The 25,555-nt window shown below is 46.4% G+C and overlaps 1 protein-coding gene across 1 annotated transcript in view; it reads left to right on the top strand.

Moving 5' to 3' along the window:
* The window catches only part of FAF2 (Fas associated factor family member 2), a 63,350-nt gene extending 53,125 nt beyond the window's left edge, over positions 1–10,225 (top strand). The window contains exons 10-11 of the mRNA XM_054487191.2: positions 123–266; positions 6,933–10,225. Of these exons, the coding sequence (XP_054343166.1) occupies positions 123–266; positions 6,933–7,115 (327 nt within the window). The 3' untranslated portion in view covers positions 7,116–10,225. The remainder of the gene's footprint in view (positions 1–122; positions 267–6,932) is intronic.
* Positions 10,226–25,555: the final 15,330 nt, after the last annotated feature.

Genomic DNA, 25,555 nt, shown 5'->3' with positions numbered 1-25,555 from the left:
AAGAAGTTTTTCTTAGAATACTTAGTCATTAATTTTTCTTCTGACAACTGCATAATAAAGCTACATGGTCATTGTATTTATTTCTTGAGCCATAGCCTCACCTTTGCTTTGTGTCTTTGCAGAATTTACAGGAGGAAAAGGAAAGGAAGTTGGAATGCCTGCCCCCTGAACCTTCCCCTGATGACCCTGAAAGTGTCAAGATCATCTTCAAATTACCCAATGATTCTCGAGTAGAGAGACGATTCCACTTTTCACAGTCTCTAACAGTAAGGACCACCTAAGTTCTGTGAAGTGTATGTAGCATCTGGGCTATAGATTTGGAGCTTTTACTGACTCTTGAGAGTGTTGTTGGTGTATCTGCTGCTTTGATGAACAGGGAACAGAGAGAGAGAGAGAGATGGGTATGCCATCAGTGGACACCAGGAAGAGTACCGTGGACTGCTGTAGGCTCCTTCAGTTCTAGCTTCCAACTCAAAGCAATTTTTAAGTTTTTGTTTAATTATGTTTCTGCTCTGCTAAGAAAAAAAGGTACCTTACATAAGTCCCTCAAAAGACTTGTGTGTTTGAAGATGGGAGGCTCTTCCATGCTGTCTTCCTGCATTGGCTTCAGAATCCCACCAGAACCCCTGCTCTGTAGAAAAAGCTCTGTCTCCAGTTAAAAGCACTGGAGTGACATATCTGAATATAAGTGCATTTGCAGTTTGGATGCAGTTGTCTCTCTCTTTCTACTCAGCCCAAAAGAAGCCCCATTTTCTGAGGCTACTTTGGGTATATGATAGCCATGTAATAGTGTTTGTCATTTCCACATGGAAGTCATTAAAAGCAGAAACTCAAGAGTCTCACAGCATGAAGATCAAATTTTCATTCTTCCAGGGTTACTAGATGTGTTTCCTTGGTCAGTTTACTTAATTTCTAAGCCTCAATTTCTTCATCTGTAAAATGGGTTTAATAATAGGCACGGCTGGGCGCGATGCTCATGCCTGTAATCCCAGCACTTTGAGAGGCCGAGGTGGGTGGATCATTTGAGGTCAAGAGTTTGAGACCAGCTTGGCCAACATGGTGAAACCTTGTCACTACTAAAAATACAAAAATTAGCTGGGCGTGGTGGCAGGCGCCTGTAATCCCAGCTACTCGGGAGGCTGAGGCAGGAGAATTACTTGAACCCAGGAGGCGGAGGTTGCAGTGAGCCAAGATCGCACCAGTGCACTCCAGCCCAGGCAACAGAGAGAGACCCTGTAAAAAAAAAAATAATAATAATAATAGGCAGTCCCTAGTAGGATTGTTATTAGAATTAAATTCTTAACATTGTGCCTGGCTCCTAGTAAGCGCTTAAATACTAACTACTATTTTTGGTATTTGTAACCAAAAGAAAATTTGTTGATACTGAGAGTCAGTATGTCGCCTTTCCAAATTCATACCTATAGTGGATTCTACAGTTTCCCTGATCACTGAGAATAATCAAGGGTAAACCTCATAATTAAAAGAGGATGCACTGTAGTCAGGTGAGGCTGGGTAGTACATTCATTGCTTCTGCTTGTTTAACTGGACAACATTGGGCAAGTTGCAAAATTCTACAGGGCCTCAGATTTCCCATTAGTGAACTGGAACTATAATCTGCCTTCTGATAAGTTTAAACTGAAGACAGGTATGTCATGCAGTGAGCTAGATACTCTAGGGATCATTTAGATGAGTGAGACATGGTTTTGGAATTCATGGAGCTTATTGGCCAGTACAGAATGTAAGACTCAGAGAACTAATACAGAATTAAAGTTATGAAACATTTTGGTAAGAGAGAAGCAAATAGCTTCCTTGTTTTATTTCTGTCTTGTTTATGCATTTATTTATATTGGGGGAAGTGCTTATGTCTCTTTGTTTTGAGACAGAGTTTCGGCGTGTCACCGTAGCTGGAGTGTAGTGGCACTATCCCAGCTCACTGCAGCCTCTGCCTCCTGGGTTCAAGCAATTCTCCTGCCTCAGCCTCCCGAGTAGATGAGATTACAGGAACCCGCCACCATGCCTGGCTAATTTTTGTATTTTTTTTTAGTAGAGATGGGGTTTCACCATGTTGGTCAGGCTGGTCTCGAACTCCTGACCTCAAGTGATCCACCCGCCTCGGCCTCCCAAAGTGTTGGGATTACAGGTGTGAGCCACTGCGCCTGGCCTCATGTCTCTAACTTTGGATTTTTAAATTGAGATAACATGGATGTACCTCACACAGTATCCACCATGTAGTAGGTGGTTATTAGCGTTAATTTCCTTCCCCTGGTGTCCCATTTCTTAACTATGGGTTTGTGTATGTATTTTAGCTTTCGTGTTCACTAGCAATTTTGCTATTGTACACACGAATTACGTGGAATTTCTACCCCAAAAATTCTGATAGATAAAACTATATATGAAAAACCTAGGCCGCGCGTTGTGGCTCACACCTATAATCCCAGCACTTTGGGAGACTGAGGCAGGTGGATCACCTGAGGTCGGGAGTTCAAGACCAACCCGACCAAAATGGAGAAACTCTGTCTCTACTAAAAATACAAAATTAGCTGGGTGTGGTGGCGTGTGCCTGTAATCTCAGCTACTTGGGAGGCTGAGGCAGGAGAATCGCTTGAACCCAGGAGGCAGAGGTTGTGGTGAGCCGAGATCATGCCATTGCACTCCAGCCTGGCAACCAGTATGAAACTCTGGCTCAAAAAAAAAAAAAAAATGAAAAACCTAACAAAAATTTACTCTCCTGAGAGTTTTGGAGGAAAAATCTGTTAGAACTGTGGAACAGAATAGGCTTGTGGCCAAAAGGAAACCAACCATTCATTAACTATTTGATCCTTGAAGACTTTTAAATGGGTTCCTCACTAAAAGCTGTTTTTTAAAAAAGAGTATTGGCTGGGCGTGGTGGCTCATGCCTGTAATCCCAGCACTTTGGGAGGCCGAGGCAGGCGGATCACAAGGTCAGGAGTTCCAAACCAGCCTAGCCAATATGGTGAAACGCTGTCTCTACTAAAAGTACAAAAATTAGCTGGGTGTGGTGGCGGGTGCCAGTAGTCCCAGCTGCTTGGGAGGCTGAGGCAGGAGAATTGCTTGAACCCGGGAGGCGGAGGTTGCAGTGGACCGAGACTGCGCCATTGCACTCCAGCCTGGGCGACAGAGCGAGGCTGTGTCTCAAAAATAAATAAATAAATAAATAAAATAAAAATAAAAAAGAGTATCATGGCCACGTGAGATTAGTCTAAGAGAAATGCTTGGTCATAAATGAGGTTTAGAGATGGAAAGAAGTGTGTAAAGTAGCAGTGCCCTGGTGGTGCTGGCCTGGAATTTAACATTCACAGAGATAATCACATAAAACCAAATAATGCTGTAGTGTTTTTTAGTACCCTTAAAGACCTTGTGTCGGCCGGGTGCGGTGGCTCATGCCTGTAATCCCAGCACTTTGGGAGGCTGAGGTGGGCGGATCACCAGGGGTCAGGAGTTTGAGAGCAGCCTGGCCAACATGGTGAAACCCCATCTCTACTAAAAATACAAAAATTAGCCAGGCGTGATGGTGCGGGCCTGTAATCCCAGCTACTCAGGAGGCTGAGGCTGCAGAATCGCTTGAACCTGGGAGGCGGAGGTTGCAGTGAATGGAGATCGTGCTATTGCACTCCAGCCTGAGTGAAAAGAGCAAAATTCTGTCTCAAAAAAAAAAAAAGACCTTGTATCACCTTCCTGTGAACTTGGTCCTTTGTAAATAATCTCGAGGAGTGACAGATTTGTAGGTAATGCTCAGCTCTGGAAAGTAGTGAAATGCTAAGATAAAAGGGGTACGCTGCAGAAAAATCTCCAGGTCCCATGAGTGGTCATAAAAGAGGCAGCTGACTTTGTTTTAAACAAATGTATAAGAGATAAAGCCCAGAACTAATTTTTCTGTCCATTGCAAACCAAAAGGGACCTCTAGTAGTAATGTAATCTATTTCCTGATGGTTATCAACCCTTTGCCATTAGTAATAAAAAATGCCGGCCGAGTGTGGTGGCTCATGCCTGTAATACCAGCACTTTGGGATGCCAAGGCAGGCAGATCACTTAAGGCCAGGAGTTCGAGACCAGTCTGGCCAACATGGTGAAATCCTGTCTCTACTGAAAATACAAAAATTAGCCAGGCGTGGTGACATGCACCTGTAATCCCAGCTACTCCGGAGGCTGAGACAGAAGAATGGCTTGAACCTGGGAGGCGGAGGTTACAGTAAGCCAAGATTGTGCCACTGTACTCCAGCCTGGGCGACAGAGTGAGACTCCATCTCAAAAAAAAAAAAAAGAAAAACAAAAGTCAAGTTTGTATGAGTGTTAGGTATTCTCAAGCAGAGATTAAAAAGAAATCAGAAAGTATTTTTTTGTCCAGGCGTGGTGGTTCATGCCTGTAATCCCAGCACTTTGGGAGGCCGAGGCGGGTGGGTCACCTGAGGTCAGGAGTTCGAGACCAGCCTAATGAAACCCTGTCTTTGGCTGGGCTTGGTGGCTCATGCCCATAGTCCCAGCCTACTTTGGGAGGCCAAGGTGGGTGGATCACGAGGTCAGGAGTTCGAGACCAGCCTGGCCAACATGGTGAAACCCCATCTCTACAAAAAACACAAAAATTAGCTGGGCATGGTGGTGCACGCCTGTAGTCACTGCTGCTTGGGAGGCTGAGGCAGGAAAATCGCTTGAGCCCGGGAGGCAGAAGTTGCAGTGAGCCGAGATCCTGCCACTGCATTCCAACCTGGGCAACAGAGCAAGACTCCATCTCAAAAAAAAAAAAAGGTATTTTTTTCACTCATATTGGTTTCATACCAAGAATACTTGGTGTAAGTCTAATTGATGCATGTTAAGAAAGAGTGAACATTAATGGGAATTGCAAAGAGAGAAGGAAACTGAAAATGAGTTAGGTTGATAGACTAAAATATGAGAAGTTTATAAAATCATGAATGGATTAGATAAGAGGAACATGGATTTACTATTTAAATTCTGGATTATAGCCCTTTAAAAATCCCTGAAGAGGGCAACATGGCAAGACTCTGTCTCTACAAAAAATTTTAAAAATTAACCAGGCATGGTGTTGCACATGTGTGATCCCACTTACTTGGGAGGCTGAGGCAGGAGGATTGCTTGAACCTGGGAGGTCGAGGCTGCAGTGAGTCGTGTTTGTGCCACTGCACTCCAGCCTAGGCAACAGAGCGAGACCTGTCTGGAAAAAAAAAAAAAAGTTCCCTAAAGCAGTAAGTTTAAGAAATGAAGGACTGCTTTACACAGAGGGGTATAAAACCCAGAGAATTCATCATTTTGAGAGGCGTATCAAAAAGAAAATGGAATAGATTCCTCCCAAAAAGGAAAAATAACTTGAATGGCACGTTCGTCATCTTTGGGGTTGATCTGAATGAGGTTGGCAGAATTGTTATTAGAAGTAGAATGCTAGATGGAGAGGCCACAGAGCAGGGACAGGGAGAGATGACAGTGGCCTGTTCCACAGGCATCTCACACACAGTTTAAGTTTTAGCATCATGGACTCTCCTAATACTACCTCCCTTCTCACTAAGGATTTTAGCTGTGCCTTGTCAGAGCCAGAGCAGGGTAAGGAGGACATTACCACAGAGAGGAGATTCATATGAGGTGCAACACATTTATTTTATTGTATTTTTTTGTCCATAGGTTATTGTGGAACAGGTGGTGTTTGGTTACGTGAGTCAGTTCTTTAGTGGTGATTTGTGAGGTTTTGGTGCACCCATCACCCAAGCAGTATGCACTATACCCTATTTGTAGTCTTTTATCCCTCACCCCTTCCCACTCTTCCACACAAGTCCCCAAAGTCCATTGTATCATTCTTTTGCCTTTGCATCCTCATAGCTTAGCTCCCACATATCAGTGAGGACATATAATGTTTGATTTTCCATTTCTACTTACTTCACTTAGAATAATAGTCTCCACTCTCATCAAGGTCGCTGTGAATGCCGTTCATTCATTCCTTTTTATGGCTGAGAAGTATTCCATCATATATATATATATATATACACACCACAGTTTCTTTATCCACACGTTGACTGATGGGCTGAAAACTGGATCCTTGGCCGGGCGCGGTGGCTCACGCCTGTAATCCCAGCACTTTACACCTGTAATCGCAGCACTTTGGGAGGCCGAGACAGGAGGATCACAAGGTCAGAAGATCGAGACCATCCTGGCTAACACGGTGAAACCCCATCTCTACTAAAAATATAAAAAAATTAGCCAGGCGTGCTGGCAGGCGCCTGTAGTCCCAGCTACTCAGGAGGCTGAGGCAGGAGAAGAATAGCGTGAACCTGGGAGGCAGAGCTTCCAGTGAGCTGAGATGGCACCACTGCACTCCATTCAGCCTGGGCGACAGAGCGAGACTCCGTCTCAAAAAAAAAAAAAAAAAACTGGATCCTTCTGCTATTATATAAAAGATAATTGGCAAAACTTGAATAGGGCCTGAATAATAATATATTATAGAAATAATGTGTCAGTTACATTTCCTGATTTTGAGAGCCAAGTTGTGGTTATATAGAAGATTGCCCTATTAGTCCGTGATCACCTCAGAATACTTGAGGCCATGTGTCTTACAGTTGGCACTTCACTCTCAACTGATTTAAAGAAAAAAATTAGTGTCCTATACTTCCAACTTTTCTGTAACTTTGTGATTATTTCTAAGTTAGCATTTTATCAGACACCTCAAAGAAGAGACAGATTAATTCAGAGTAGGACTAGTGTTGGGCTTGTGTAATTTCTTTTAAAAGGGCTGCCCCATGTATATGCCATGGGAAATGAAAAGATCTAGAATTCCAGTGTAATGTGATTCTTTCCTATAGAGTCATCCTGGGGAGAGTTGGGGGATATTTGACTTCAGAGTCATGTGTGTGCGTGTGTGTGTGTATTTCTCTTTTTCTCACCACCCTTCTTTTTCTATATGACCTCTGCAGGTAATCCATGACTTCTTATTCTCCTTGAAGGAAAGCCCAGAAAAGTTTCAGATTGAAGCCAATTTTCCCAGGCGAGTGCTGCCCTGCATCCCTTCAGAGGAGTGGCCCAATCCCCCTACGCTACAGGAGGCCGGACTCAGCCACACAGAAGTTCTTTTTGTTCAGGACCTAACTGACGAATGACATTTTTTTCTTCCTCTCCCCTCCTACCCCAGTCCCTAAAAGAAATGGGGAAAAAAGAAAACAACAAGTCAGAAAAAAAAAAAACAAGAGAGAGAAATTCATATTATTATTATTATTATAATACAATATTTTTTTTAAAAGACTGCTGCATCCTTAGGAAGGATCAGAAACCATGCTGCCCATAAGAGTCACAACCTGTGTGTGTGCGCGCAAGGTTAGCCACAAACGTACCCACTCGGCAAGCCCACCCTTCCTATGGCCTCTGTGCACGCACCTTCCAGTGAACAGAGACTCTTCACCTTCGACCCATTCATTGTCCCAGCTGGGAAGGGGACATTCCCACTAGTTCTCATTCATTCTTGCTTTTATGGAAAATAAAAGTGAAAAACCTCCATCAACCAGCTACTTGCAGCATCTCCTGAGGACTTGCTTCTCCTGCCTCTGGGGAAGAGAGGGAAGAGAAAGCACAGAGCAGAGAAGCAGAGATGTTCCTTGAACTGCCCACAATTTTTCAATAACTTTTATTTCTGTTTTGTAATGACCAAAGGAATGAGGCTGACATAGGTATATATATATTTTTCCTTTATTTGATAAAGAGCCAATTCTTTAAACCCATGAGTTTATGCCCTGGGCTCCTTAGCCCACAATAGTGTAATAAAAGTGCCCCGGGCTGGTTTGTGCTTATTTCTGCCATTGTCCCTCTCACGTTCCCAGAGAGGTCATTCTTTTTGGTCCAACTCTTGCTGTCCTTTCTTACCACCTGTGCACCCCACTTGGAGCAGTGGGAGGAAATCTGGGTTTGTGGCCCCACAAAGGCTGTATATGTAAAGATACACCTATGTATGTGGTGGAACTCACATTTACACACAACTGCAGCTTTTCCTTGGAGTCTGTACCAGGTGGTGGTTATGGGGTCTGAACCAAAGGATAGCAGCTCTTCATTCCTCTTCTGACATGTGCATGCTGCTCCTCCCAGCCCTGGGCTTTCCTGAATTGCCAAGCCTGGTGCCTTTCCAAAGGACTAGCAGGGCCTGTGGTGGAGCCAGCAGAACCACAGGAGAGTGCCCTGCCTGTCTCAGTGGAAGTGTATTATTGTTTTAAGGATAGAAAGAACCAGAGGCCTTGAAGGGAGCCAAGACAGAACTCCCAGCCTGTGTAATCTATTGGAAGGCACATTTTCATTTCTGATGCAGCCACCTTCTGGAGGCAGCTTTTATCCTTTCTCTCTATTGCTATGTTGAAGTAATAGGGTTTTTTTTAACCTCTGGATGTCTCGTCTGTGGTTGAGTTTATGGTAATGGGTACATGGGTCAGGCCATGTATTAACAGATGCCAGTGCACTCTGACAAGTATTCCAAAGTGTTCTGTAGCTAGACATGCAGGCTCGTTGTACCACTGCAACCGACTGACGTTACTATAGTTCCTAGAATGCTGTGAGGGCAGGGGGGTTCAGATCAACATAAAGCATAACTTGCTGGAGTTGTAGTCTCAAGGCTTTCTCTCTTGCTTAACTAAAACCTAAGGACCACTGTTTTTGGTAGCAATTATATGGTTACTATCCACTGCAGTCCTCAGCTGTTGGGGTAAATCCCACATGACAGAGTAAGGCACCCCACAGAAATTAACTTGGAGAGCCTGAGAAATTCCCAGTGGCCTTGGCATAGCTGTCTAGAACACCATCTCTAGGAAAATTTAATTCTGTCCCTGGCCAGCTGTTGTTCTTCCACTTCGTTTTCTGCTGTCCCAAGGCCAGATGAGTGGAATCACCATCTGACTTCTCAATAAAATGTATCTGGAGTGAACAGCAGGATAACCCAAGTTCTCCACATAAGGATAACCTTACGTGAAACCTTCCTGCTGACAACCATGCAGAGGAATTTTTCCACTTAAGTCAGAGCCTTCCTCCCCATCTGGAATTCACAGCTGTTCCCTGGCAGCACACAGGAGGGTATTAAGGACCTTTGTGAGGCTAGGTACACTGTCCACACCTCTTTGGGGAAGTTATTTTTTTTTCCATCATAATTCAGTCTCATCTTACTCTACAGTGTGCACTTTATGCCTCTTGCCTTTTGATAATAGTTGTTCAGTGAAGGAAGTTAGCTGCCAGAATATTAAGAAGGATCTCCCTTTATGTCAGTACAACTGTTGGGGCGGCCTACCCATTTACTTTAGGTTTCAAGAGGGTTCACCGGAAGTACATGCCCCTGTCTAGTCCCATTTGAAACAGTTCTGCTTTACTGAGACCCTAGGCCAGTCTCCTTGCTGACCCTAGTGCTGCTGCCTAGGTGCCATTTCCTTTCCTCCTAAGTCAAATACAGGCTGCACATTTTGTCACTTAATGCCAGTACAATCTGTGTTACTCCTAAGGACTTTTGGGATTTTGATGAGACCTGCGAGGGAGAAGACACTGAGAAGCCGGTGATCTGCAAGCATTTGCTCGTTTCCACATCACCTCTGGGATATTTCAGCTGTTGTTTCCAAATGGCAAGTCATCAACTAAAAGCACTTGTTTCAAGTTTTGTTCTGCACTCCCAAGACTGAAGTTGTAGATGGAGCTGAATAACCATGGGAAGTGACCAAGCAAAGACACTCGATTGGAGTCAGTTGAATATTTGTACCCTCAGTGGAGCCCTTCTGGTCTTTTCTTCCACTTCTGCAGAATTTCCTCTAGCAAATACTTCTTTCTCCTTGCTTGCCTCCACCATGATATTTGAATAAGAGATGGCCAGAGGATAACACTTATCTCTTTTAAAAACTAAGCTAAAAAGAACCTAGAACCTTCAACTGAGCAGTTGTGAAAATTGCTAATGGTGCCAAGGCCAAGCAAAGAGTTTCAGAAAGTGACTGAGAAGGAGCGATAACCCCCAGAATGCAAAATCAGGGGCATCATTATCCGGTGCTTGAACAAGGAGCTCCGCTCTACAACTGGTTTTTTAGGACTTGTGAGGAATGCAGCAACGGAAATCCATCCACAAAGGATGCAGTGCCCCAACTTGTACTGCGCCTGAATAGTCGTGATACTTTACTGAAGAAATCTAGTGTACTTTAAATTTTTTTCATAAAAGTTTACATTGTATTGTAGGTTAACATTAAATGTTTTATAACAAAAATTTCATAACAGGCTGTGGATCTTTCTGTGTAGGGCAGATATGGTAGATAATTTTCTGTGTGTGAAGGAGAGGTTGAAAAAACACCAGGAGGGAACAGCGTGGTGTGGCATTGCCAAGAAGGAAGGGAGAGTCAAAGAGAAGGATGGAGTTAGGTCTTCTCTGTTGTATCTCTGTGGAAAAATAGCAACTTAGTATGATGGAGAGAGAGAGCAGACAGGCCTGGGTTCAAATTTGGGCTCTCTGGTTTGTCAGGTTTGCAACCTCGGGCAAATTCTCTAGCTTCCCTGAACTTGAATTTCCCCAACTATAAATGAAGATAATGCCATCCACCTCAGGATAGGTTTATAGATTCAATCAAGTAAATGTATATGAGGCTTCTGATATGTAGATGTCATTGTTTCCCTTCTATGGGAGTGTATTTTGTAAGAATATTTTCTTGCAATAACATTTTCTTAAGGAATTTGTCACTTGTTGGAACCAACTTGTGTCCTTGCAAAGGAGTGGCTAGAAAAAGCCTCTTCTGATTTACAGATTCTGGATGGTTGGCATTCTCCTAGGTATTTTTGCTCATGTTTTTATTCTTTTTTTAAATTTATTTTTATTTATTTTTTTGAGACAGAGTCTCCCTCTGTTGCCCCAGGCTGGAGTGCAGTGGCGGGATCTCGGCTTACTGCAAGCTCCGCCTCCCAGGTTCACGCCATTCTGCCTCAGCCTCCTGAGTAGCTGGGAGTGCAGGCGCCCACCACCACGACTGGCTAATTTTTTGTATTTTTAGTGGAGACGCGGTTTCACCATGTTAGCCAGGATGGTCTTGATCTCCTGACCTCGTGATCCACCCGCCTTGGCCTCCCAAAGTGCTGGGATTACAGGTGTGAGCCACTGCGCCCGGCCTCATGTTTTTATTTTTATTTTTATTTTATTTTATTTTATTTTATTTTTTTGAGATGGAGTTGCACTCTGTCACTCAGGCTGGAGTGCAGTGGTGCGATCTCCCCTCACTGCAAGCTCCGCCTCCCAGGTTCAGGCCATTCTCCTGCCTCAGCCTCCCGAGTAGCTGGGACTATAGGTGCCCACCACCACGCCCGGCTAATTTTTTGTATTTTTAGTAGAGATGGGGTTTCACCGTGTTAGCCAGGATGGTCTCAATCTCCTGACCTTGTGATCCTCCTGCCTCGGCCTCCCAAAGTGCTGGGATTACAGGTGTAAGCCACCGCGCCCGGCCTTTTTTTTTTTTTTTTTTTTTTTTTTTGATACAGAGTCTTGCTCTGTTGCCCAGGCTGGAGTGGAGTGGCGTGGTCTCAGCTCACTGCAACCTCTGCCTCCCAGTTTCAAGCGATTCTACCAGGCCTGGCTAATTTTGGTATTTTTAGTAGAGATGGGGTTTCACCATGTTGGCCAGGCTGACCTCGTGATCCGCCCACCTCAGCCTCCCAAAGTGCTGGGATTACAGGCATGAGCCACCGCACCAGGCCTCATGTTTTCATTTCTGAGAGGAAATTTAAGCCTCAGTTTTCTGCCTTTCTCCTGTGCAGATACTCAGTTTTGTGGGTGTAGATTCTTGATACCTTCAGAGTTGTCCCCCTGTTACTAGCCAAAGATTTGGGGCCCTCATTTTTTTTAATGTGCATTAAGTGTAAACTAGAACTCTATTGCTCAGTTTAATAAAGTGTGCAAGAGTTTAAGCTTAGAAGCCACTAAAAACATTTCGCAATTGATTTTGAAACTTAAATATAAGCTGGGCATGGTGGTTAATGCCTGTAATCCTAGCACTTTGGGAGGCTGAGGTGGGCAGATCACCTGAGGTCAGGAGTTAAAGACCAGCCTAGCCAACATGGTGAAACCCCGTCTCTACTAAAAAATAAAAAAACTACCCGGGCGTGGTGGCACACGCCTGTAGTCCCAGCTACTCGGGAGGCAATTGCTTGAACCCAGGAGACGGAGGTTGCAGTGAGCTGAGATCTCGCACTGCACTCCAGCCTGGGCGACAGAGTGAGACTGTCTCAAAAAAAGAAAAGAAACTTAAGTATAAAAGTTTTAGCTGGGCATGGTGGTGCATGCCTGTAATCCCAGCTACTTGGGAGGCTGAGGCAGGAGAATCGCTTGAACCCAGGAGGCAGAGGTTGAAGTGAGCCAAGATTGCGCCATTGCAATCCAGCCTGAGCAACAAGAGTGAAACTCTATCTCAAAAAAAACCCACAAAGTTTTGCTATCAATGAACAGAATCAGAAGACTCAAAACTCCAAGGCCAGATTACACTTTTTTTTTTTTTTTTTTTTTTTTTTTTGAGATGGAGTCTTTGCTCTGCTGCCCAGGCTGGAGTGTAGTGGTGCGATCTCGGCTTACTGCAACCTTCGCCTCCTGGGTTCAAGCAATTCTCCTGCCTTATCCTCCCAAGTAGCTGGGATTACAGGCGTGTACCACCATGCCCAGCCAATTTTTGTATTTTTAGTAGAGATGGAGTTTCACCATGTTGGCTAAGCTGGTTTCGAACCTCTGACCTCAAGTGATCTGCCTGCCTCGGCCTCCTAAAATGCTGGGATTACAGGTGTGAGCCACTGTGCCCAGCCAACATTTGGGTTTAAATCCTGGTTCTGGCCATGACTGTGGCCAAGTGACTGGCTTCAACTCCCTAGACCTACATCTCATCTGTAAAATAGGGTTGACTGTGGCATTGCTGTGAAGTTAAAATGAATTGCTGTTGCAGAACGCCTGGCACGTAGTAGGTGTTTGGAATACCTCCTGTTGCTGTTTACAAAACAGTTGTAGCTTACTACTGAAGATTTACCCTAGATGTGGCTGAGTGCCTGGCATTTTTTTCTTCACACCTCTCTCTGGCGTGGCAGGCAGAGCTCCATGTGCACTTTTACCCTGAGGGAGCCTTGGGCCCCCAGGGTCCCTCATGCCTGTGAGCTCGGCCACTGCACTGCTGAGCCCCTCCCAGTCTTCCTTCTCCCCTCCCCGGCCTGTCTGTCCTCACTAACAGAATGATGCCCCAAAAGTCCCAGGTTTCTTCCCCTTTAACTGAAACCTGGTTTCCCATTGAAGATGCCACTTCAAAAAACCCTTAAGCAAAGGCCACTCATTTTCCCATGAATTTTGACACCAGGAGGCAGGATCTGTATTGCTTTCCTTTTTTTTTTTTTTTTTTTTTTTTTTTTTTTTTTTTTTTTGAGATGGAGTCTCACTTTGTCACCCAGGCCTGAGGGCAGTGGCATGATCTTGCCTCACTGCAACCTCCGCCTCCCGGGTTCAAGCGATTCTCCTGCCTCAGCCTCCCGACTAGCTGGGACTACAGGCGCGCGCCACCACGCTCGGCTAATTTTTGTATTTTTAGCAGAGATGGGGTTTCACCATGTTGGCCAGGATGGTCTCAATCTCTTGACCTCGTGATCCACCCACCTCAGCCTCCCAAAGTGCTGGGATTACAGGCGTGAGCCACCACGCCCGGCCAAGATCTGTATTTCTTTTCTGCCACTTTGGTGCATGGTCTTGAAGGACAGTGCTGAAGAGCATGCCATCTGCTTTGTCCTGTTCTGCTTGCTACTAGCCATTCTCCAGAAGTTGGCAACTGATATTTTTTTCCTTTTTTATTTTTACGTTTATTGAAAGTCTTACTCAAAACAACAGGTATTTTTACCTCCACTGGCAGCCTAGATGACTCCCACATCTGCATACATGGATTCCCTGAAATTCCGGCTCTACTGTTTCTGATTTTACTTGTGTTAAAGTGTGGTGGAGACTTCAGAGTCAAATCTGGATTTGAAATTGTTCCGCTGCTTGCTGACAATGATATTTGTTGACCTCGGAACCTGTTTCCTCACCCATAAATACTACAGTAGCACATCCTTGTAAAGTTGGGGTGCTGTTTAAGTGAGCTGATGACTGGAGTGCCTGGCATCGGGCATTGGGCTGCTTAGTCAGTGTTAGCTTGCTTTCCTCCCAGCCCTCTCCCAGCGGGGCCATGCCTCACTTGGAACTGCTCGCCCTCAAGACCTCAGCACCAATCCCTCCGAACACAGCCTTTCTCTCTCCAGCTCCCACTGTCCCTGCTCCGTCCACAAAGCCATTCTGTCCCTCTGCAGTTGCCTCAGTTCTTACGACTAGAACCTCCTTGCCTTCATTCCCGTCTCCCTCACGAACCAGTACTGACCACCACAATTCCTCAAGTAAACTCAACTGTTTGATTTCTCTCCTCCTACTCCTCAGGCTGGAGAACCCCAGCATACATCACAGCAAACTTGTGAGCCCTGAATGTTGGTGGCCATTCCTTGAATCCGGCTCTAGGACACTTCCTGTACCGCTGCCGCATAGGAACGGCTCCAGCATGTCCACCTTTCTCAAATCCAAGCCCACCTGCATCCTCATTCTAAGCTCATTACTATGAGAGCCCGCCTCTTGAAAAAAATGACATCACAGAACGTTATCTTCCTTTTTCACCTCAAAATTGTTTTGTGGGCTGTGTGCGGTGGCTCACATCTGTAATCCCAGCACTTTGGGAAGCCAAGGTGGGAAGACTGCTTGAGCTCAGGAGTTTGACCAGCCTGGCCAACATGGCAAAACCCTGTCTCCATAAAAAATGGAAAAATTAGCTGACCATGGTGGCGTGTGCCTGTGGTGCCAGCTACTCAGGAGGCTAAGATGGGAGGATGGCTTGAGCCTGGGAGGTGGAGGTTACAATGGGTCATGACTGCGCCGTTGCACTCCAGCCTGGGCGACAGAGCAAGACCTTGTCTCAAAAGAAAAAAAAATTGTTTAGTGATGTTACTTACTTCCTCTTTCCCTTTTGTCTTGTGGATATATCTTTTTAATGAAACATACTTTACAAACAATAAAATGCCCAAATTTTAAGTCCACAGTTTGATAATTTTTTAACTATGTGTACACCAAAATCAAGATGCAGAATACTTCCATCGCCCCAGGAAAGCTCCTTTGGGAGCCTGCTCAGTCAATAGTGCCTTCAAGATCATTCTTCTAACTTCATTCACCGTAGTTTTGCCTGTTCCTCCTTTTTATTTTTATTTTATTTTATTTTATTTTATTTTATTTTGAGACAGAGTCTCGTTCTGTCACCCAGGCTGGAGTGCAGTGGTGCAACCTCGGCTCACTGCAAGCTGCGCCTCCCGGGTTCACGCCATTCTCCTGCCTCAGCCTCCCGAGTAGCTGGGACTACAGGCGCCTGCCACCACGCCTGGCTAATTTTTTGTATTTTTAGTAGAGACGGGGTTTCACCATGTTAGCCAGGATGGTCTCGATCTCCTGACCTCGTGATCTGCCCGCCTCAGCCTCCCAGAGTGCTGGGATTACAGGTGTGAGCCACTGCACCCGGCCTCCTCTTTTTTTTTGAGACAGGGTCTCTGTCACCCAGGCTGGAGTGCAGTGGCATTATCATGGCTTGCTGCAGCCTCAAACTCCCAGGCTCAAGTCATGCTCCTGCCTCAGCCTCCTAAGTAGCTAGGCACCACTATGCCCAGCTGATTTTTTAAATTGTCTTGTAGAGATAGGATCTCACTGTTGCCCAGGTTACCTGTTCTTACTAAACTCTGTGTGTATGTGTGTGTGTGTGTGTGTGTGTGTGTATATTGCAGGGATTGGAGGGGTGGTTTATCAATTGTTTTCCTGGTTGAGTTTAATTCCTTTTCATGTAGGAAAACTTAGAAAATGCAAAGAAACGAAAAAGACAAGGAAAAATTCATCATGCCACACTGGCCAGGAATGTCCATTGTTAAAATTCTTTTTTTTTCTTTTTCTTTTTCTTTTGAAGACAAAGCCTCACTCTGTTACCCAGGCTGGAGTGTAGTGGCACGAACTTGGCTCACTGTAACCTCCGCCTCCTGGGTTCAAGTGATTCTCCTGCCTCAGCCTCCCGAGTAGCTGGAATACAGGCGCCCACCACCACACCTAACTAATTTTTTGTATTTTTAGTAGAGACGGGGTTTCACTATGTTGGTCAGGCTGGTCTTGAACTCCTGACCTCAAGTGACCCATCGGCCTCGGCCTCCCAAAGCGCTGGGATTACAGGCGTGAGCCACCATGCCCAGTCTCCACTGTTAATATTCTGATGTTTACCTTCCTAGACTTTTCATTGCATATAAAAACTTTTCAAGCAGGACACACTGGCTCATGCTTGTAATCCCAGTACTTTGGGAGGCTAAGGTGGGTAGATCACTTGAGGCCAGGAGTTCGAGACTGGTGTGGCCAACATGGCAAAACCCAGTCTCTACTAAAAAATACAAAAATTAGTGGGGCATGGTAGCACAGGCCTGTGATCCCAGCTACTCAAGAGGGTGAGGTGGGAGGATCACTTTAGCCCAGCAGCCAGAGGTTGCAATGAGCCAAGATTACACTCTAGCCTGGGCAACAGAATGAGACAGAAATGGGATATAATATAAATACTGTATTATTTCAAGTTCACACATTCTTCTGTATCTTATTTATTTATTTATTTATTTATTTCGAGTCTCGCTCTGTCACCCAGGCTGGAGTGCAGTGGCGCGATCTTGGCTCACTGCAACCTCCGCCTCCCGGGTTCAAGCAATTCTCCTGCCTCAGCCTCCCAAGTAGCTGGAATTACAGGCGCCCACCACCACGCCCAGCTAATTTTTGTATTTTTAGTAGAGACGAGGTTTCACCATGTTGGTCAGGCTGGTTTCAAACTCCTGACCTCAGGTGATCCGTCCGCCTTGGCCTCCCAAAGTGCTGGGATTATAGGCATAAGCCACCATGCCCGGCCTCTTCTGTATCTTTTTAAATGGCTGTACAGCATTTCACTAAATTGATGAAAATTATCTTGTGACATGCTGAACTTTTTTTCTCTTTTCTAAAATAGCAAATTGATAAACATCCCCACACCTGAATGTGAACATCCATGCTAGTTTCCTCAGGAGAAAAAAATAACAATCCTAGAACTGCTTAGTCAAAAAGGGATACAATTTTTTCTTCTTTTTAATGTTTGTGTTATCTCAAAATTGTAGTCCAGAAAAGTCATTTCTCTTCCTGCCAGCGGTGTACGAGTGTGTGCTCAGCCTCCCACCTGTCACCATGTTCAGAACTGTCACCAACAATCATCCCCTTCTAAACCGCTTGGATCTCTTTATCTTCTCTCTCAAACTGTTTGGAGTCCCCTCCCTTACAAAACCTCAATCCCAGTTTACCCACAAGTTGCTGCCAGGATCGTCTACACAACCAGCCTCCACTTCCTCCTTAGCCTCCTGTAATTGAACTTCCACCTCCACTGACCATCTCTTATGGGTCACCTGTGACCTCCTAATTACCATCTTCATTGGCTTCTTACAAAACTTTCTTGAATGTAAAAGTTCCCCAGCTGGTACCTGACACAGAGTAAGTTCCCTTGTCTCTGTTCCCGCAAGTTTGAGGTCAGATTGTGTGAACTAGGTTAAGGAAATCACATTTTGCCCCAAGGGCCATTGAAGGGCTTTATCAGACGTGGGTTATAGGTAATTCTGTCACCATGGGGATTAGAAGGGAGATGTGTAAGTCTGTTTTCATTCCTATAAAGAAATACCTGGCCGGGCGCAGTGGCTTATGCCTGTAATCCCAGCACTTTGGGAGGCCGAGGTGAGTGGATCACGAGGTCAAGAGTTCAAGACCAGCCTGGCCAAGATGGTGAAACCCAGTCTCTACTAAAAATACAAAAATTAGCCAGGTATGGTGGTAGGCGCCTGTAATCCCAGCTATTCGGGAGGCTGAGGCAGAGAATTGCTTGAACCCGGGAGGCGGAGGTTGCAGTGAGCCAAGATTGTGCCACTGCACTCCAGCCTGGGCGACAGAGTGAGACTCCATCTCAAAAAAAAAAAAGACAAGGGCAGAGCTTTATTAAAAAGTTGTAGACAAGCCAGATGTGGTGGCTCACACCTGTAATCCTAGTGCTTTGGTAGGCTGAGGTGGGAGGATCACTTGAGCCCAGGCGTTCGAGACAAGCCTGGGCAACATGGTGATACCCCATTTCTACAATTTTTTTTTTTTTTTTTTTAATTAGCCAAGTAAGGCCAGGTGCGGTGGCTCATGCCTGTAATCCCAGCACTTTGGGAGGCCGAGGTGGGCAGATCACCTGAGATCGGGAGATCGAGACCAGCCTGATCAACATGGAGAAACCCCATCTCTACTAAAAATACAAAGTTAGCCTGGCGTGGTGGTGCATGCCTGTAATCCCAGCTACTCAGGAGGCTGAGGCAGGAAGGAGAATCGCTTGAACCCGGGAGGCAGAGGTTGCGGTGAGTCAAGATCACGCCATTGCACTCCAGCCTGGGCAACAAGAGCGTAACTCCACCTCAAAAAAAAAAAAAAAAAAATCAGCCAAGTATGGTGGCTTGTTCCTATACTACCAGCTACTTGGAGGGCTGAAGAGGAGAACTGATTTTTTTTTCCTTTTTTCTGAGATGGAGTCTCACTCTGTCACCCAGGCTGGAGTGCAGTGGTATGATCTCCACTCACTGCAACCTCTGCCTCCCAGGTTCAAGTCATTCTCCTGCCTCAGCCTCCCGAGTAGCTGGGACTACAGGCGCCTGCCACCATACCCAGCTAATTTTTGTATTTTTAGTAGAGACAGAGTTTCATCATGTTGGCCAGGCTGGTCTTGAACTCCTGACCTCAAGTAATCCGCCTGCTTTGGCCTCCCAAAGTGCTGAGATTACAGGCATGAGCCACCGCACCTAGCCAGGAGGATTGCCTGAGCTTGAGAGTTTGAAGCTGCAGTGAGCACCACTGCACTCCAGCCTGGTCAACAGAGCAAGACCGTCTCTAAAAAGAAAAAAGAGGGCTGGGTGTGGTGGCGCACGCCTGTAATCTCAGCACTTTGGGAGGCTGAGGCAGGTGGATCACTTGAGCTCAGAAGTTCGAGACCAGCCTGGCCAACATGATGAAACCCCGTCACTACTAAAAATACAAAAAATTAGACAGGTGTGGTGGCACATGCCTGTAATCCTAGCTACTCAGGAGGCTGAGGCAGGAGAATCGCTTGAACCCAGAAGGCAGAGGTTGCAGTGTGCCGAGATCGTGCCACTGCACTCCAGCCTGGGCGACAGAGTGAGACTCTGTCTCAAAAAAAAAAAAAAAAGAGGAAAGGGAATTGCAGCAAAGTATAAAGAAAAAATAACCATTATTCCCACCATCCAAAATGATTAACATTAATATTTTGGCATATTTGCATCCAGCTTTTTAAAATTTTTTCATTTTTTTATTTTTTGAGACATAGTCTCACTCTGTCACCCAGGCTGGAGTGCAGCGGTGCAATCTCGGCTCACCTGCAACCTCCGCCTCCCAGGTTCAAGCGATTCTCCTGCCTCAGCCTCCCAAGTAGCTAGGATTACTGGTGCCCGCACCACGTCTGGCTAATTTTTGTATTTTTAGTAGAGACGAGGTTTCACCATGTTGGCCAGGCTCACCTTGAACTTCTGACATCAGGTGATTCGCCTGCCTCGGCCTCCCAAAGTGCTGGGATCACAGGAGTGAGCCACCGTGCCTGGTCAGCTTCCAGCTTTTTTCGTGGATATACTTTGGTTAAAATGACAGAAAATGTGTGCCTGTAATCCCAGCACTTTGGGAGGCCGAGGCGGGTGCATCACCTGAGGTCAGAAGTGCAAGACTAGCCTGGCCAACATGGTGAAACTCCGTCTGTACTAAAAATACAAAAATTAGCGGGCTGTGATGCAGGCGCCTGTAATCCTAGGTACTCGGGAGGCTGAGGCAGGAGAATTGTTTGAACCCAGGAGGTGGAGGTTACAGTGAGCCAAGATTGCGCCACTGCACTCAAGCCTGGGTGACAGAGCGATACTGTGTCTCAAAAAAAAAAAAAAAAATCACAGAAAATGTTTATAGATATGCTAAAATAAATCCATGCTCAGCAGATGTGGCTAACATCTAGCCAAGCTGGACTTTGGCACTTGCCCCTGGGCAGACCTGCCAGCATGCTGGGCACTCATCAGCCACGAGTCTTCAATATGAGGGTCTTTCCAGGGTGCCCTCTCTCCAGAGCCTTCATCTCAGGTAGAAACAGCAGCAGAGGCCCATGGATGTGAACCAGCTTGTCTGATATGCAGTGAGGAGGGGTGTAAGGAGTCATCATTATGCAAAAAAGAATAATAGGAAATGGGAAAAGTAACAGGTCATTTCACTATGCTGGGGCACTGGAAAGAGAGGGCAGGGCCTGTATAACGGCACCTGGGCCCAGGGGTGGAGTCAGCTCCGCGCACACTTTCTCTCCCAGCGGTGCACTCAGTTGCTCGCTTACTCAGTCACCTACTCAGGAGATACTCTCTGATGCCCGCCGTGTCCATTCCCTCTTGCTAGGTCTGGGAACATGGCAAACATGATGGCCTTTGGTCTAGTGAACGTGGGCAGTCAGCGGGATCCATGCTGACAGGTGAGATGCACAGAGAAGAGCCACCTGCAGGTGTGCAGTGGAGCCCAGAGTGGAAGCGTGGCTGCTCAGGATTGAGGGAGGGGTCAGGGCAATTTGCTTGAGGAGAGGACATTTGCGCTGGGCTCTGGAAAAGGAGCATGCTTGCCAGGAGGAGGAGACACGTTAAGGCATTTGAGGCAAAGCAGGTGATAAAAGGGCAAAAGGGTGCAGGGACAGATGACCTGGGTCTCAATCCCAGCCCTGCTGTTTGTTGGTTCTGTGACCTTGGGGAAGTCACCTTCCCTCTCTGAGCCTCTGTTTCTTCAGTGGGAACTAGAAGGAAGGTAATAACAGTTTTACTGTCAAGAAAACAGAAGAGCCCAGGCATGGTGGTGCACACTTGTAAGCCCAGCACTTTGGGAGACTGAGGTGGGAGGATGGCTTGAGCCTGGGAGGTCAAGGCTGCAGTAAGCTATGATTGCGCCACTGCACGCCAGCCTGGATGACAGAGCAAGACCCTGCCTCTAAAAAGGAAAGAAGGAAAAAGAAAGAAAGAGAAAGAAAGCAGAAGGGTCCCGCAGGGGTGAGGTGGCAGCATGGCGGGACAAAGAGTGTGAGTGGCCCTGGGCAGAGGGAGCACACGCCCTGCATGCTGAAACGGGCACTGGGGTACCACAAGGGTTGGAGCACGGCTGGAAGGGAGGAGAGAGAGGTGGGAACTGACAAAGTGTGACTAGATTGGGATACTGGTTCTTCCACCACCTCCATCCCTCCCGCAGGGAGGCTGGAGAAGACGGGAGAGGAGGGAGAGTCCAGCTTGCAAACTTACCGCTTTGAGAGCCTGCACCTTCCTCTGAAATGGCAAAGGAGATTTAAATTCAGGGCTGGATTCAGTCTACTTCAGTCTCCTCATTCAATAAAGGAAAAACGTATTCTGTTGCTGACAGCCCCCCAAAGATCCCTCCAAGGGCCAGAGGCCTTCCGCTTCCTACTGTGGCAGGGCAGTGGCAGTGGCGATGGTGGTGGCGGGAAGGGAGGGCACACCTGGAGCTCGCAGGAGGCAGGAGGGATAGGCTGAAGAGGGGGCCTCCGAGGTGCAGAGGCCAACCAAGCCGGGGGACCTCTATGCAGGCTTTCCAAAAGTGGGTTCTCTGACTTGGGGAATGCAGGAATGGGGACTACAGAACTACCTGATACTCCCATTTTCTAGCTGGGCCTAGACCCAGGCCGTTCTAAGCCTCGTTTTCTCCAAATAGAAACAGAATATAATAAACACCTCAACTCTGGATGCCAAGATGCAAATGAAATGCCAGGGTTTGTGAGGCCCTGGGACCTGGCCCTGCTCCTGCTCCCTCTGCCACCTCACCGGCTCCCAGCTCCCGCTCAAGCACCGCCCTTCCTCTGCCTGCTCATTCTGTGTCCTGTGTGGAATGCTCGCCTCCTGACCGGCTCCTTCCCACCACTCAGGCCTCACTCATCTCAAGGTTGCTTCCTCTGAAAGGCCACTCCTATGTCAGGGTCCACAGACCCTCTGTGGCTTGTTACTTTTCCTTCGCGGCCCTCGTTATGCTCTGAAATAATTGCTGACTTCCATATTGTCCCGCCGTCCTTTGGGAGGGCCAGTTTCCTGGAGATAACAGCTCCATCTTGTCCACTGGGGTAGTCCTGATGCCCAGGACAGTACCCGGCTTGGGCAGAAGCACTTGGCCAGTTCTGCTGAATGAATGGTTTGGCACAAATGACCTTTTTAAAATTTTGAAATAATTTAAGATTCACAGGACATTGCAAAAACATTACAGAAAGGACCTATGCACCCTTAGTTTCCCTCAAATGGCTGCATCTTGTTTAAAACCAGAAAATTGGTGTTGCTACAATTTACAGATTTTACTAGTTTTACATGCACTCATTTGTGTGTGTGTGTAGTTCTGTAAATTTCATCACATGTGGATGTGTGTAGCCCACACTATGATCAAGATACAGATCTGTTCCATCAGTGCAAAGATCTTCCTCGTGCTGCCTCTTTAAAAGTCATGCCACCCTCTTCCCATCCCCTATTTTTTTGAAACGGAGTCTTGCTCTGTACCCCAGGCTGGAGTGCAGTGTTGTAATCTTGGCTCACTGCAATCTCCGTCTCCTGGGTACAAGCGATTCTCCTGCCTCAGCCTCCTGAGTAGCTGGGATTACAGTCGGGCGCCACCATGCCCGACTAATTTTTTTTTATTTATTTATTTTTTGAGACACAGTTTCGCTCTTGTTGCCCAGGCTGGAGTGCGGTGGTGTGATCTTGGCTCAGCACAACCTCCGCCTCCTAGGTTCAAGCAATTCTCCTGCCTCAGCCTCCTGAGGAGCTGGGATTACAGGCATGTGCCACCATGCCCGGCCTTAATTTTTGTATTTTTAGTAGAGACAGGGTTTCATCATGCTGGCCAGGCTGGTCTTGGACCTCTGACTCAAATTATCCCCCTGCCTCGGCCTGCCAAAGTGCTGGGATTACAGGCGTGAGTCACCACACCCGGCCAATAGTCACTATTTCTTATTTTAGTTCCTTTTAATAGGTGTGTAAAAATACCTCATTGTGGCTTAATTTACATTTCTCTAATGGCTAAAGGTGTGGAGCATATTTTTGTGAGTGCATGAAATATCTCTTCAGTAAAATGTATGTTGATCTTTTGGGTTTTTGAGAGTTTTTCAGCTTTCTCAGGTTGAAACTGAGAGTTTTTTATATATCTGAGATGTGAGTTATTTGTCAGATATGTGGCTTGCAAATTAAAAGTTTTAATCTTGATAAGGTCCAATTATAGATTTTTCTTTTATGGATTGTTTTTGGCGTCATGTCTAAGACCTTTTCACCTAGCCCTAGATTTTCACCTGTTTTCTTCCGAAAGTCTTCTAGCTTTATGTTTTTTTTACCTTTACATCTATGACCCATTTTAAGTTAATTTTTGTGTAAGTTGTGGGGTTTATTTGTTGAAAAGAATATCCTTCATTGAATGTTTAAAAATTAGTTGGCTATACTTGTGTGGGTGTATTTCTGGGTTCTTAATTCTGTTCCATTGATGTATTTCTCTATCCTCTGCAAATACCACATTGTCTTGACTAACACAGCGATGACAGTAAGTCTTAAAATCAGGTACAGTTGATCTTCCCACTTTTTTTCCTCCTCCTCCTCCTCCTCCTTCCTCCTCCTCCTCCTCCCCTCCCTCTCCTCCCCGTCCTTCTCCTCCTCTTTTCTTCTTCTTCCTTCTTCTTCTTTTTTTTTTTTTGAGACAGGGTCTGCCTCTGTCACCAAGGCTGGAGTGCAGTGGCATGATCTTGGCTCACTGCAACCTCCACCACCTGGGCTCAAGTGATTCTCCTGCCTCAGCCTTCCAAGTAGCTGGGAGTACAGACATGTGCCACCACGCCCGGCTAATTTTTGTTTTGTTTTGTTTGTAGAGATGGGATTTTGCCACATATGTTGCCCAGGCTGATCTCAAACTCCTGAGCTCAAGCAATCTGTCTCCCTTGGCCTCCCAAAGATTACAGGCAAAAGCCACCATGCTCAGCCTATTCTTCCTTGTTTTTTTTTTTTTTTTTTTTTGAGATGGAGTTTCACTTTTGTCGCCCAGGCTGGAGTGCAATGGCGCGATCTCGGCTCACTGCAACCTCCACCTCCTGGGTTCAAGCAATTCTCCAGCCTCAGCCTTCTGAGTAGCTGGGATTACAGGCATCCGCTACCATGCCCGGCTAATTTTTGTATTTTTAGTAGAGATGTGGTTTCACCATGTTGGCCAGGCTGGTCTGGAACTCCTGACCTCAGGTGATCTGCCTGCCTCAGCCTCCCAAAGTGCTGGGATTACAGGCGTGAGCCACCACGCCCAACCTATTCTTGTTTTTCAAAATTGTTTTAGCTACTCTCATTCCTTTGCCTTTTCGTATACATTTTAGAATAAGCATAAGCATGTCTGTGTCTTTTTTTTCTTGTAGAGACAGTGTCTTGTTTGAGACCAGCCAGGCTGGCCTTAAGTGACTCTCCCACCTCTGCCTCCCAAAGTGTTGGTGTTAGGCCAGGTGTGGTGGCTCACACCCGTAATCCCAGCACTTTGGGAGGCCAAGGCGGGCGGATCACTTGAGGCCAGGAGTTCATGCCCAGCCTGGACAACATAGAGAAACCCTGTCTCTACTAAAAATATAAAAAGCTGGGCGTAGTGGCCCACACTTGTAGTCCCAGCCATTTGGGAGGCTGAGGCACGAGAATCTCTTGAACCCAGAAGGCAGAGGTTGCAGTGAGCCAAGATTGTGCCACTGCACTCCAGCCTGGGTGACAGAGCAAGAATCTGTCTTAGAGAAAAAAAAAAAAAAAAAAAAAAAAAACCCCACAAAAACAGGGCCAGGCATGGTGGCTCACGCCTGTAATCCCAGCACTTTGGGAGGCCGAGGCAGGTGGATCACTTGAGGTTAGGAGTTCGAGAGCAGCCTGACCAACATGGTAAAACCCTCTCTCTACTAAAATACAAAAAATTGGCTGGGTGCGGTGGCTCACTCCTGTAATCCCAGCACTTTGGGAGGCCAAGGTGGGCGGATCACCTGAGGTCAGAAGATCAAGACCATCCTGGCCAACATGGTGAAAACCTGCCTCTACTAAAAATACAAAAATTAGCTGGGCATGGTGGCATGTGCCTGTAATCCCAGCTACTTGGGAGGCTGAGGCACAAGAATCACTTGAACCCAGGAGGCTGAGGTTGCACTGAGCTGAGATCACGCCACTGCACTCCAGCCTGGCGACAGAGCCAGACTCCGTCTTAAAAAACAAACAAACAAAAAACAAACAAAAATTAGCTGGGCGTAGTGGTGCATGCCTGTAGTCCCAGCTACTCAGGAGGCTGAGGCAGGAGAATCACTTGAATCTGGGAGGCAGAGGTTGCAGTGAGCTGAGATCGCGCCATTGCCCTACAGCCTGGGCAACAGAGTGAGAGTCCGTCTCAAACAAACAA

The sequence above is a fragment of the Pongo pygmaeus genome, chromosome 4 (genome assembly GCF_028885625.2).
Source record: "Pongo pygmaeus isolate AG05252 chromosome 4, NHGRI_mPonPyg2-v2.0_pri, whole genome shotgun sequence".
Taxonomy (NCBI): Eukaryota; Metazoa; Chordata; class Mammalia; order Primates; family Hominidae; genus Pongo; species Pongo pygmaeus.
The sequence above is the reverse complement of the archived record's forward strand: the minus strand, read 5'-3'. Positions and strand labels throughout refer to the sequence as shown.